The sequence below is a fragment of the Saccopteryx leptura genome, chromosome 1 (genome assembly GCF_036850995.1).
Source record: "Saccopteryx leptura isolate mSacLep1 chromosome 1, mSacLep1_pri_phased_curated, whole genome shotgun sequence".
In the NCBI taxonomy this organism is placed as follows: domain Eukaryota; kingdom Metazoa; phylum Chordata; class Mammalia; order Chiroptera; family Emballonuridae; genus Saccopteryx; species Saccopteryx leptura.
Window position 1 is genome coordinate 337,803,177 of NC_089503.1, and position 13,178 is coordinate 337,816,354.

The following is a 13,178-nucleotide window of genomic DNA, read 5'->3' on the forward strand; positions in this document are numbered from 1 at the left end:
ATCTGAATTTTTATTCTAAAAGGACCTAGTTTGAAAAGTGGTCATATTTTTTGCAGTCACTTTTGCTGCCTGCCCTAAAATTAGTTTTGATAACTGCAAAGATAACATGAGACCTGATTTTCCTAGATTCAGAGTCATCTTTGAACAGCTCTATAGTGAGGAAGAGAATAAAGTATTGCAAGAAACTTGCCCTCCAAATCATTTAGGAAGTTCTCTTCTAAACCCTGAAGTTTCTTTTGTTACTCTGTTTGCTGGCTGAGTCTGGAGCTAATCCAGACTTGTACCTGAAGGTCTTGAAAATGTGGGACTGCTTGTGCATTGCATCTTGGTGGCAAACATACACACCTGACCTGGTTATGTTAGAGTCAGAAGTGAGGGACCAGGGGTAATTGACAGTTTAAGTAATTTAAGGTCTGGAAGAGTAATTGTTAACCTTTCAAGAATTTTCAGATTTGTGACCTTACAGACTGTCATATGGATAAAAATACAGAGCTAATTTTCATAAGAAGATGTAGTTCTGCCACTTAGATGTCTGGTTATTGAAACACAGGATCTCTTTTTCATTATCAAAATTAGGGTTTTTATCTGATTGCCAGAAACTTTGATCTTGAACTTGGCTCCTAACTGAATTTAGAATTTTTCTAGGGCCAGACTGATAGGGTATTTTTTGGCTTTGTGATCACTACCTGCCTATGAGGGATAGGAATTGTGTGTGCCTGAGGAAGGAATGTTGAGAGCTGCCCCCAAACTGATTAATTAATGTACTCTCTCATATTGGGAGCCAAAGATTGTATTATATTAGAATCTCTGACCCTAGGTTGCCAAGTCTAAGGCTTAGAACTGTGCCTGGTACATTGTAAGCATTCATTACATACTATATTATACATTAGAATCTCTGTTCTTAGGTTCCCAAACCAGACCTGGTATATATGGACTTTTCACTTTTGGTATTCCTTGAAGAAGGACTTTCTGCCTTCAACCTCAGATTTCCTCTTCATTCAGTTGTGTTGTTTAGCTCACTTACTTCCCAAGGACTGTGCCTAGTATTTTGTGGGTTTTATTTCTCTGTTAAAATCTTGAGCTTTACTGTTACAGTCTTTTATTGTTTTATTTTCATTGAGTAACTCTTAATATATTTTATTCTATAAAACTTTTTTTCTATCACTATGAGGCCTTAGATAGTTATCAGTGGCCCTCACTACACCTGTGGTAGCCGTACATGAAGCCTGATGCCAGGAGCAGCACTGTTACCTGAAGATGAAAAAGGTCCTGTAGCTAAAGAAACCCGTAAGCCACATTCTCATCAGAGAAAGCACTAAATACAATCTTATTATTTCCAGAATAATTCTCAAACCCATAAGAATGTAGGTAAATTAAAAACCATGCTCTCTGTCAGCCTGGCATATGGATATCCTGGGTTTGATTCCTCGTCAGACCATGCAAGAGAAGCAACCATCTCCTTCTCGCCCACTCCCTCTCTCACCTTCTCCCTCTTCCCCTCCCACAGACAGTGGCTCAATTGGTTCTAGTGTCAGTCCTGGGAGCTGAGGATAGCTCAGTGGGTGGGAGCATCAGGTGCTAAAAAATAGCTCAGTTGATTTGAGCATTGGCCCCAGACAGGAGTTGCCAGATGGATCCTGGTTGAGGCGCATGCAGGAGTCTATATCACTATTTCCCTGCTCTCACTTAAAAAAAAGTGCTCTCTGACATTTCACCACTTAGTGGTTCTTTAATCTTGTTTGTGTGTGTGTACCCCACCCACCTGAGAGGTACTCACTAACCTGGGCACTGATTGTTAACATGGAGAGCAGCTGGTATCTACCTAAGCAGTGGTTCTCAAGCCTTCACTGCAGACTCTAATTACTGGAGAATCATTGAAAATACTTGAGCCCAGGCCCCATTGACCTGGTGTTGGGTAGGGGTCTGGAAGCTCTAAAAATCAAAAGGTGATTTTGATATTCACCCAAGATTGATAACCACTAACTAAGGACCAGCAAAAGGCAGAAAGGTATAGTACAGTGATCCCTACACTTAACTTTGCATTACAAGCAACCCAAAAACTTTTCAGCATTCTGTTGCTCAGGTCATACTCTGTGCTAATTAAATCAGATATTTGCTTGAGCCAGACATCTGTTTTCTAAAGCTCCATGGGTCATTCTAATATGTAGCAAAGTGTGGGAAGCACTGGTATATTGATTAAGAACGCTGACCACAAGGACATGAGAGTTTAAATCCAGCTTCTCTAATACATATGTAAATTCTCTGTCCCTCATTCATAATATCTGGAAAATTAATTAGCTATCTTACAAGTTTGTTGTTCAGATTTAATGAAGTTTGGATTGTGTTTGGTACATGGTATACACTCAATAAATTATTCATTATTATGTTAAAGTAGAAAACTGAGGACAGTATTTTGAACCCCATTTTCACACCACAACAATCCTAAAGGCTTACTGATGTGAGGGGACCTAGTTATACATTACCCTCAGTGAATGCTTTAGATCACCAGATAACTATGTACAGCTAGTGCTCGACTTACTACCACGATTGGTTCCGACAGACTGGTCGTAACACAATTTGGTCGTAAGTTGAGTAGGCTATATGTACAGTACTGTAAAATGATGTTATAAAAATCTTTAAGTCATATTTTATCATAATTTTCTTTCATTATTGTTATATATCATAATTTGGCACTTTATGCCATTTGTATCATCTCTACACCATTTAGTTTCTTATTTTTACATTCATCAGGTTTAAGTAAAACACTGCATTACAAGTACAACTGGTTTAATATTTGCAAAGACAATTTCCTCTTGATAGACATCTTGGGAGGGGTTTGATGAAAAATATCCAAGACACAAAACACAAATTGCTGTACCGAGTCTGGGATATCAGTTGAAATGGTGCACGCAGAGATGGTAGTGTTGCCAGAAGCTGGTCCACACTGTCATACGCCCAGCTGGGCAACACTTGCGCTGCCAGATGCGGAGCAGTCAAGTGGCTAGTGATTGTGGTCTTAAAGTCGAATGGTCGTAAGTTACATAGGTCGTAAGTCGATCAATATTTGTAGTTGAACCTTAATTTTTAATGGGAGTGCCTTATACTTGTATAAAGTTGTGCTTTTGTAAAAGAATTTTTTCATTTTTATGGAAATAATGTCTGTTCACTGTTAAGAATTAAGTGATACAAAAGGTACAAAGAGTTTAAACTTCCCCATCAATAATCATCATCATTAATAGGTTGACCTTCATTTTAGATAGTTTCTTTGCGGATATATAGGCAGGAAAAAAAGGAGGAAAGGTAGGAAGGAGGACTAGATAGACATGCTTTTTATAAATATTGGCTGTCTTGTAATGAGTTTTTATTTTTAGTTTGTTTGCTTTTTTAAAAAGTTCGATGCCCTGGCCAGATAGCTTGGTTGGTTAGAGCAGTGGTCCCCAACCTTTTTTGGGCCACGGACCAGTTTAATGTCAGAAAATATTTTCACGGACCGGCCTTTAGGATGGGATGGGTAAATGCACAAAATAAAATTATGCGACTGGCGTAAAAACTGTGGTATTTTTAAATATAATTGTCGAACTTACGATATTTATTGGGATAAGTTAAAGAAGGAACGAGCATGTCCTCATTATTCAGGCTGTATTTAAATTTGTTATTCTGACAACGTTTCATGTCTGACATCAATATGTAATATGATGGGTTCAGGCTCGCTACCAATCATGAACCTAAGACAATAAAAATAAACATGAATCCACTGTGTACTCATATGCAACTTTATTAGAAGCGTCCTCTTAACATTGCACCAACAACGTAACATGAGTAACATCCTCTGCCTCCAAACACTTTCCAGTCGCTATGGTAACGTTTAAACATGCCTTAAAAATAAGATACAACACAAAAACAAATATAAAGTGCATGAAAAATACAACTCACCATTCTTATGAATATTGTAAGTTAAGGGTTATTTATTGTAATATTTATATAGAATGAGAGATAATACCCTATCTCTCAACAACCATTACGCTAAATCAGTGGGAGCCCTGAGCTTGTTTCTCTGCAATGAGATGGTCCCATCTAGGGATAGTGGGAGACAGTGACACCCGAAGTGTGTTGCTTATGTCCAGTCTATTCCGTAATTTTGTTTTGATTGCTGTCACTGCAGAATATCCTGCTTCACACAAATAGGATGTCGGAAATGGCAACAGGGTTTTTAGTGCTTTTGTGGCGATCTTGGGGTATTCTGCCATGACTTTAATCCAGAACACTGGCAGAGTTGTAGTCTCAAACATATTTTTAAGGCCACCGTCATTTGTGATCTCCAGTAGTTGATCCTCTTCTTGCATAGACACACTGGATTCACTTGGTTTGTTGACAAATGGATCACAGATCCATTCCTTGGCAATTCGTGGATCTTTTGTGATTGGGAAGTAGCATTCAAACTCTTTTAAAAGCAAATACAGATGATCGTACACCAGCTGGGACAATGAAGGCTTGGGCTCAGTCTCTTCCAAAATTCCCACAAATGTTTGAAACATGTCAAATATACCCCTGTTCACACGTCCTCCCCACAAATCCAGTTTGGCTTTAAATGCAGCTACTTTATCTGTCAACTTGAAGACAGCTGTCATTTTCCCCTGAAGTGATCGATTGAGTTCGTTGAGGAGGTTAAATATGTCCCACAAGTAAGCAAGTTTTGCGACCCATGCCTCGTCACTGAAATGTGCTGCTAGCGGTGATTTTTTTTTCTGAGAGAAATCTCTGCAGCGGCTCTTGTAATTCAAACACTTTGGCCAGGGACCTCCCTCAGGATAACCATCTTATTTCTGTGTATAAGAGGAGGCGTCTGTGCTCCGCGTTCATTTCCTCACAAAGCTGCTCGAACAGGCGCCAGTGAAGGGCGTGTGCTTTGATGTGGTTAATAACTTTAATGACATCATTCAATAAGCTGTTAAGTTCCGGTGGTATATTTCGGCTAGCCAGCATTTCCCTGTGAATGACACAATGTGTAGACTCGCATTCAGGTGCAACCTCCTTAATCCGAGTAGTTAAACCAGACATCCTTCCGGTCATGGCAGCAGCTCCATTTGTGCATATGCCAACACAAAAAGGCCATTTCAGTTTTCCTGATATATAGTCATCCAGCAATTTAAATAGTTCTGCGGCTACGGTTTTGGTTGGCAACGATAGTGCACATAGTATATCCTCATGCACATCCTCTTGATAAAGATAACGCACGTAAACAAGTAGCATTGCCTTGTTGTCAATATCTGTAGATTCGTCAGCCTGGAGAGCGTACCACGGTGATTTATTAATCCTTTCCAACAATTGTGATTCAACGTCCTCTGCTATTTCCTCAATGCTCCGTGTGATGGTGGTAGCCGAAAGAGGTATCTGTGCTATCTTTTTAACCGCAGCCTCTCCTAGAAGTTCATGACAAATGTCTTTAGTGGCTGGAAGGACCAATTCTTCACCAATGGTGAATGGCTTCTTAGTCTTAGCAATACAAGTAGCCACCAAGTATGATGCTCTCAGCGTACTTGCATTTATTGATGTAGTGGCCACCAGTAATTGTTTCTGTCCTTCTTGTTCATGCTTTTTTCTTTCAAAATACTCAGAAGGCTTGTCTTTTAAAGTAGGGTGTTTGGTCTCCGAGCAGTTTTGAAGGCTTCATAGCCTCATTACTTAGCCAGTCGCCATATATTATGCAGAGCGGCCTTGGTGCGCGAGAATCACCAGTTGTGATAAATCCATACTTCAAGTAGGACTCCTGGTATTGTCTGTTAAATGAAGCCTTCTTTTTCTTCGAGGTCGTCGGTTCTTCTTCTGTCTCCTCACTGGCCCTTTTCCACTTCGCAAAAAAACTTTTGATGGAATTTTGTTTTTCACTCATTTTGCTAGTTTATGGGTTTAATTTTAGCGGCAACGTATCATGTGACCGAGACAAGCGTCAAGTCTGAGTCTCAGACGGATGTAACAGAGGGAATCTGGTCATTTTTTAAAAATAAAACATCGTTCAGACTTAAATATAAATAAAACGGAAATAATGTAAGTTATTTATTCTTTCTCTGCGGACCAGTACCAAATAGCCCACTGACCGGTAAGGGTCCGCGGCCCCAGGGGGTTGAGGACCACTGGGTTAGAGCACTGTCCCAAAGCACAGAAGTTCCTTCCTGGTCAGGGCACATACAGGAAGAGATCAATGTTCCTGTCTCTCTCTCTCTCTAAAAATCAATAAAATAAATACTGAACGTAAACGAAAGTTTTATGATGAAAAATGTTCAACTACTAAAAGTGTAATAGTGTATGTATCCATAACTGAAATGCTGGTTTTTCCTTTTTTTAAAATTTTGTTGTATTTATTGGGGTGACATCGGTTAATAAAATTATGCAGGTTTCAGTTGCACCATTTTACAATACAGTACATCATCTGTATATTGCATTGTGTTCGCCTCCCCACGTTGTCATCCTCCATCACCATCTAATCTACCCTCTGCCCCCCTCCACCTTTCCCCAGCCCTCCTGCAATCCCCACACTGTTCTCTGTGTTTATAAGGTGTGTTTTTTTGCTTCATCTGTTCACCTTTTTCACCAGCCTCCAACCTCAATCCCCTTTGACAGCTGTCAGTCTGTTCTCTGTATCTATTAGAATTGAAATGCTGTTTTAAATATATTAAACATAGTTTTGCTTGAATTTAATCAAAGAAAAAGAAACCAAAGTGCAGTGGAAAGAATTATTGATATATTTCCTAAATGAGTCCTCTGCAGTTAAAAGGAATTATGCAGAACATTAAGATTTGGAGTATGTCTTTAAAATCTTGATGTTTCAAATTTAGACAGTATCACCCCCTGGCATGAGAGAGGACATTAGAACTCTTGTGGTTGGCATAACTTTCCTCTACCTTTCCTAAATATTTTCTCACTAATGTTTGTTACACTCATAGTCTGTTTATTAACTTTATCTGCAGAACTTGGCTCCTGTTAATTTTATATTGAATTAAGATGCTTACTACCAATGCTTTTCCTGGAGTCTGGCTTAATTAGCTGGATTTCATTCTAGGTAGGTTTTTCACTAAAAAACTTATGATTTCTCAGATAAAATAATCCTGATGTATTAAAAGGAGGTTTAATCATTAGAAAATTAGCATGTTTATAAATAATATTAGAACTAGAAATAATATTAGAAATCTTTATTTTAGAAATAAGCATTAACAACATTGTTCAGTTTTGATTTTGAATTTTCCAAAGACTTATACCACAGATGCAATGCATATAACAGTCTAATGTTATTTTTAAATTTCAAATTTTCATATATTGGCAACTAATTCAAACTAAAAACAACTGGGCAGGTGAAACTAACATTCCAATCAGCATCTTTTCTAGTAGATGAATTTAGTCCTATATAATATCATTGCTAAATTATTTGCTTTAACCACATCATGGTCTTTGTGATTAGGTACCATGTCCACAAAGTAAAGTGCATTTTTTTTTATCTCTGGATTTTTGATTGGTGTTTTATTTTTGAAATTTAGTTACTTAGCCAGATGTATCTCAGTGTTAAATATTCTGTATCTTGTTTTCCTGACACAGTAATTTACATTAATCTGTAGATTTAGTTTGTTTCTTTTTTTTTCTTTTTTATTTTTTAAGGGGGAGCGAGTCAGAGACAGACAGACAGGAAGGGAGAGAGATGAGCAGCATCAAGTCATAGTTTCAGTACTTTAGTTGTTCATTGACTGCTTTCTTATATGTGCCTTGACAGGGGGGCTCCAGCCAAGCCAGTGACCCCTGCTCAAGCCAGCGACCTTGGGCTCAAGCCAGCAACCATAGGGTCATGTCTGTGATCCCACGCTCAAGCCGGTGAGCCCGCACTCAAGCCCACAACCTCAGGGTTTCGAACCTGGGTCCTCAGCGTCCCAGGTTAATGCTCTATCCACTGGGCCAACACCTGGTCAGGCTAGTTTGTTTCTTTTTTTAATGAAATATTTAATTGTGAAGAAGAATATACATAATATTCATGCACCCGGTACTAATTGGAATGCATTCATAAGTTGTAAGTGACATACACAGATTTGGTGAACACAGAACCTCATATGTGAGAAACAGAATTTGCAATGAAGGATGGTAGCCAGGAGATTTTAATAATACTTGTAATAATTTATTTTTAAATTATTAAATTTTATATAAGTGGTAATCAAATTATAATTATTCATCTGCACCTTGGGGGTTTTGTTTGTTTGCCTCAGTTTTAAAAGAAGATTTATCTATAATGATGCTTGGAGGTTTAGTTCTTTCATTTTACTACTAAGTGGTGTACCATTGCCATAATATACCATAATTTACATTTGGTTCTTTATTTTAAAGACTTTTTTTTCTCTTATTGAATATTATGCTCTATTATCTCTCACCATGTGGTCACAACTGTGATTCCAGGTGCCACTGGTGTGAACAGTTTCATTTGTGCTTCCATTCACTTATTGCTAACAGTATCTCATCCTGTCTGAAAGTCTGCTAGTCCCAGCCCATACTCAGCTCAACTGTGGCGTAATGTTAAGGACATCCCTCAGTCATTGGGGGGTGGAAGCTCCTGCTTCCTATTTTTGGATAGATAATTTTGGTAGATGTTGTGAGTGCTTTTTTTAAGAGGTAGTAACAGAAATTAAGCCCCCATTGCCTATAGCAGCAACCTCGGTAGCACAATCTGATACATGTTAACTTTTTCTCCTTTACTTTAATTCTCCCCAGTCAATCACTTCCCTCAGGAATCACCTCCCAAATAAACTACCTGCATACGATGCTTTTCTCAGGCCCTGCTTTTGAGGGAGCTGATATATATATATATATATATATATATATATATATATATATATGAATACTTTTAATATTTTTTGCATTTTGTAGATTCATTTCTATGGCTTCTGATAAGTGAGACCAAGTTCGGATTCCCTGCTAAATAAGGCTAATCTATTCTGCTTCAGAATCGCGTATCTTTCCTTGGCCATCACTTTTTGAAGAGTGGTTTTGGTCTTTATCCTTGTGTATTCACTACTGGAGAACCAGTGTACCTATCTTCCTCTCCTCTTGCTCTTTGCTGTGCTGCTTCTTTTATCTTAGGGATACCAATTATCTAAGGTTGGATTATCTTTGCACAATTTCTTTATCTTTCTCTGATTGCTTTAATTTATGTTTTTCAAACAACATAGAAGTCTTAGGACTTCTATGTCATCTTTTTATTTTTAATTGTGACTCTTCTCATCCTTTGTGTTTCTTAATTATTCTACAATATAATAAAAATGACACATTTTTCTTAATCCTCACATGGTCCCTAGTTTATTATTTAATAAGTTTATTATTCCCATTGCTCAGATGTGAAAACTTAAGCTCATTCATATAAAATAATTTTCCCAAGGCTGCATAGCTAGTTAAAATAGAACTGGAATTTGAATCCTTTCCTTTTTCCTCAGAAAAATTATAACAGAACTGTTATTACTGTGTGTCTGTATTGGCAGGAACATTTTGTAGTATAAACATGAATTATTACAGTGTTATTCTATAAATGCTTTGAAAATATTCATCTACTTCTGAGAAAACATCCTAAAGAAATATCTTTTTTATACATGATACAGTAATACAGTTTCTAAAGACTGGAATTTAAAAATAAAGACTGTACTTTGAAATTTAAATTTAAAAATCAACACATACAAGATCAAAGCAGAAATGTACAGAGCATCTTATAGATAAAGGACAGCTCCAAGTCTGCACGTTTGGACTTTTTGTTTTTAACATTTGTGAAATTCAACAATTTTTTTTTTTTTTAGAATTTGAAGGTAATATTAGGAGACAGTAGTTTTAGTTTTATTCCTCCTTGGAATAATTACAGATATCTCTGAAGAAGATTTCTTATATTTTTTACTTTTCCTATTTACCCCATTTATGTTTGTTGCAAAGGCTTTGTAAAAATTAACGCAGGGAAGAAAGATGAAGACAGTTTTAAATTCATTCTGGTTATACTGCTATTTCACTGTTTCATGCATTTCTCATTGAAAGGAGGTAGGTATGACACCAGGGTGAATGTAGGCTCAGGGTTTACATGACTTGTGTTCACATCCAAGCTTTTCTATTTAGCAAGTTACATAAATTCTCTATTTTAGTTTTATTATGCACAAAATAAAGTCTATAGTAGTGTAAAACTCATGGGATTATTTCAAGGAAAAATGAAGGCATCTAAGATATGCCAGTCATGCAAGAATCATGCAATAAATGGGGTTGATTAAGGCAACAATAGTTCACAATTATGGCTATATGTTACAATCATTCAAGGAATTTTTAAAAATACAAATGTGCTCCATCCCTGCTATTCTGGTAAACCTTTAATAGGGCCCAGGGATCAGATTTTTCTTCCAATATTATTTTTTTGTTGTTTATTTTTAAGTGCCATGAAATTTGTGTCTCTTTTGTTCATTACTGTATCCCCAATTCCTGCAACAGATCCTGGTACAAAATAGGTACTCAAGAAATACGTTATGAATGAATCAAATGAATTATCTTTGGTTCTTCACTGGTTCAACTCCTCTCTTTTTGTAAAAAAAATAATTTTTTTTTTTTTGTATTTTTCTGAAGCTGGAAACGGGGAGAGACAGTCAGACAGACTCCCGCATGCGCCCGACCAGGATCCACCCGGCACGCCCACCAGGGGCGAAGCTCTGCCCACCAGGGGGCGATGCTCTGCCCCTCCGGGGCGTCGCTCTGCTGCAACCAGAGCCACTCTAGTGCCTGGGGCAGAGACCAAGGAGCCATCCCCAGCGCCCGGGCCATCTTTGCTCCAATGGAGCCTCGGCTGCGGGAGGGGAAGAGAGAGACGGAGAGGAAGGAGGGGGGGGGGGTGGAGAAGCAAATGGGCGCTTCTCCTATGTGCCCTGGCCGGGAATCGAACCTGGGTCCCCCGCATGCCAGGCCGACGCTCTACCGCTGAGCCAACCGGCCAGGGCCTATTTTTATTTTTTAATATATTTATTTATTGATTTTAGAAAGAGAGGAAGGGAGAGAGAGAGAAACACTGATTTGTTCCATTTATTTATGCATTTATGCATTTATTGGTTGATTCACCAGGGATGGAACCCGTGACATTGGTGTATCAGGACAATGCTCCAACCAACTGAGCAACCAGCCAGTACCCAAAATTAATTCATTTTTAAATTTACAAATATAGATTTTATTTTGTAAGGGGAACAGTTATGTTTGTTATTTATATTGGGGTTTTTTTGTTTATTTGTTTTTTTGTTTTACAGAGACAGAGAGAGAGTCAGAGAGAGGGATAGACAGGGACAGACAGACAGGAATGGAGAGAGATGAGAAGCATCAATCATCAGTTTTTCGTTGCGACACCTTAGTTGTTCATTGATTGCTTTCTCATATGTGCCTTGACCGTGGGCCTTCAGCAAACCGAGTGAACCTTCAGCAAACCGAGTAACCTCTTGCTCAAGCCAGCGACCTTGAGTCCAAGCTGGTGAGCTTTGCTCAAACCATATGAGCCCAGGCTCAAGCTGGTGACCTCGGGGGTCTCAAACCTGGGTCCTCTGCATCCCAGTCTGATGCTCTATCCACTGCGCCACTGCCTGGTCAGGCATGTTTGTTATTTATAGTTAAACCCTATTCTCACCCTCAGCCCCTGGCAACCACTAGTTTATTTTTCATCCTTATAGTTTAGGATTTCCATATTTTTTTTTTTTTTTTTTTTTTTTAGCAAGAGATACGGAGAGAGAGAGGGATGGACAGGGACAAACAGGAAGGGAGAGATATGAAAAGCATCAGTTCTTTGTTACAGCATCCTAGTTGTTCATTGATTGCTTTCTCATATGTGCCTTGACAGGGGGGCTCCAGCTGAGCCAGTGACCATAAGGTCATGTCTATGATCCCACGCTCAAGCCAGCGCCCTCATGCTCAAGTTGGTGAGCCCACACTCAAGTAAGCTACCTTGGGGCTTCAAACCTGAGTCCTCAGCATCCCAAGCTGATGCTATCCACTATGCCACATCCTGGTCAGGCCTTGGGATTTCCAGAATTTTAAATAAATTGAATCATGCACTATATAGCTTTAAAAAAATAAAGGCCCTGGCCGGTTGGCTCAGTGGTAGAGCGTCAGCCTGGCGTGCAAGAGTGCCGGGTTTGATTCCCGGCCAGGGCACACAGGAGAAGCACCCATCTGCTTCTCCACTGCTCCCCCTCTCCTTCCTCTCTATCTCTCTCTTCCCCTCCCGCAGCCAGGGCTCCATTGGAGCAAGGTTGGCCCGGGCGCTGGGGGTGGCTCTATGGCCTCTGCCTCAGGCGCTGGAATGGCTTTGGTTGCAACAGAGCAATGCTCCAGATGGGCAAAGCATCGCCCCCTGGTGGGCATGCCAGGTGGATCCCGGTCGGGCGCATGTGGAAGTCTGATTGTATCCCCGTTTCCAACTTCAGAAAAATACAAAACAACAACAACAACAAAAAACAACAACTAAAATATATATATAGAACTATTGGTTATATATATAAAATAAAAAGATTTTATTTATTGATTTTACAAAGTGAGGAGAGGGAAGCAGAGCAAGAAGTATCAACTCATAGATGCTTCACTTTAGTTGTTCATCGCTTGTTTATTGTATATGCCTTGAGTGGGCAAGATAAGGGTTTCTAACCGACAACCTTAGCATTCCAGGTTGATGCTCTATCCACTGCACCAATGCAGGCCAGGCCACTGTATGACTTTTATGAGTGGCTTTTGTCACTTAGCATAGTGGGTTTGAGGCTCATTTATGTTGTTAAATGTCTCGTTCCTTTTATTGCTTAGTAGTATTCCATTGAATCTGGAACAAATATATTTATTGTCTTGCTCTGTTTTGTTTTTATCTTTAGCTTTCCAAAGTATTGGATCTTCCACCAGAAAACTTGATCAAGTCAATATCTGCAGTTCCAATTTCCAGAAAAGAGTTAAGTATATTTATAACAATTTAAAATGTTGACATCTTTATAAATATACAAAAAAGTTACTTTTCAATTTACAGAGTAGTCCTTGAAATTAGTCATTAGTATCCTTGTATTGTTTTGATATTTATGCTAATAACTGTAATTATGGCAAAGCCTTTAAGAAGGGTGGAGAATAAAGTTCAAATTTAATTCTATAACAGCAAATAAAAGAACTAAGAT

General features: G+C 38.7%; 1 protein-coding gene across 1 annotated transcript in view; it reads left to right on the plus strand.

Moving 5' to 3' along the window:
- RARS2 (arginyl-tRNA synthetase 2, mitochondrial) overlaps window positions 1-13,178 on the plus strand; it is a 67,009-nt gene that overhangs the window by 839 nt on the left and 52,992 nt on the right. The window contains exon 2 of the mRNA XM_066358909.1: window positions 12,888-12,961. Within this exon, the coding sequence (XP_066215006.1) occupies window positions 12,888-12,961 (74 nt within the window). The remainder of the gene's footprint in view (window positions 1-12,887; window positions 12,962-13,178) is intronic.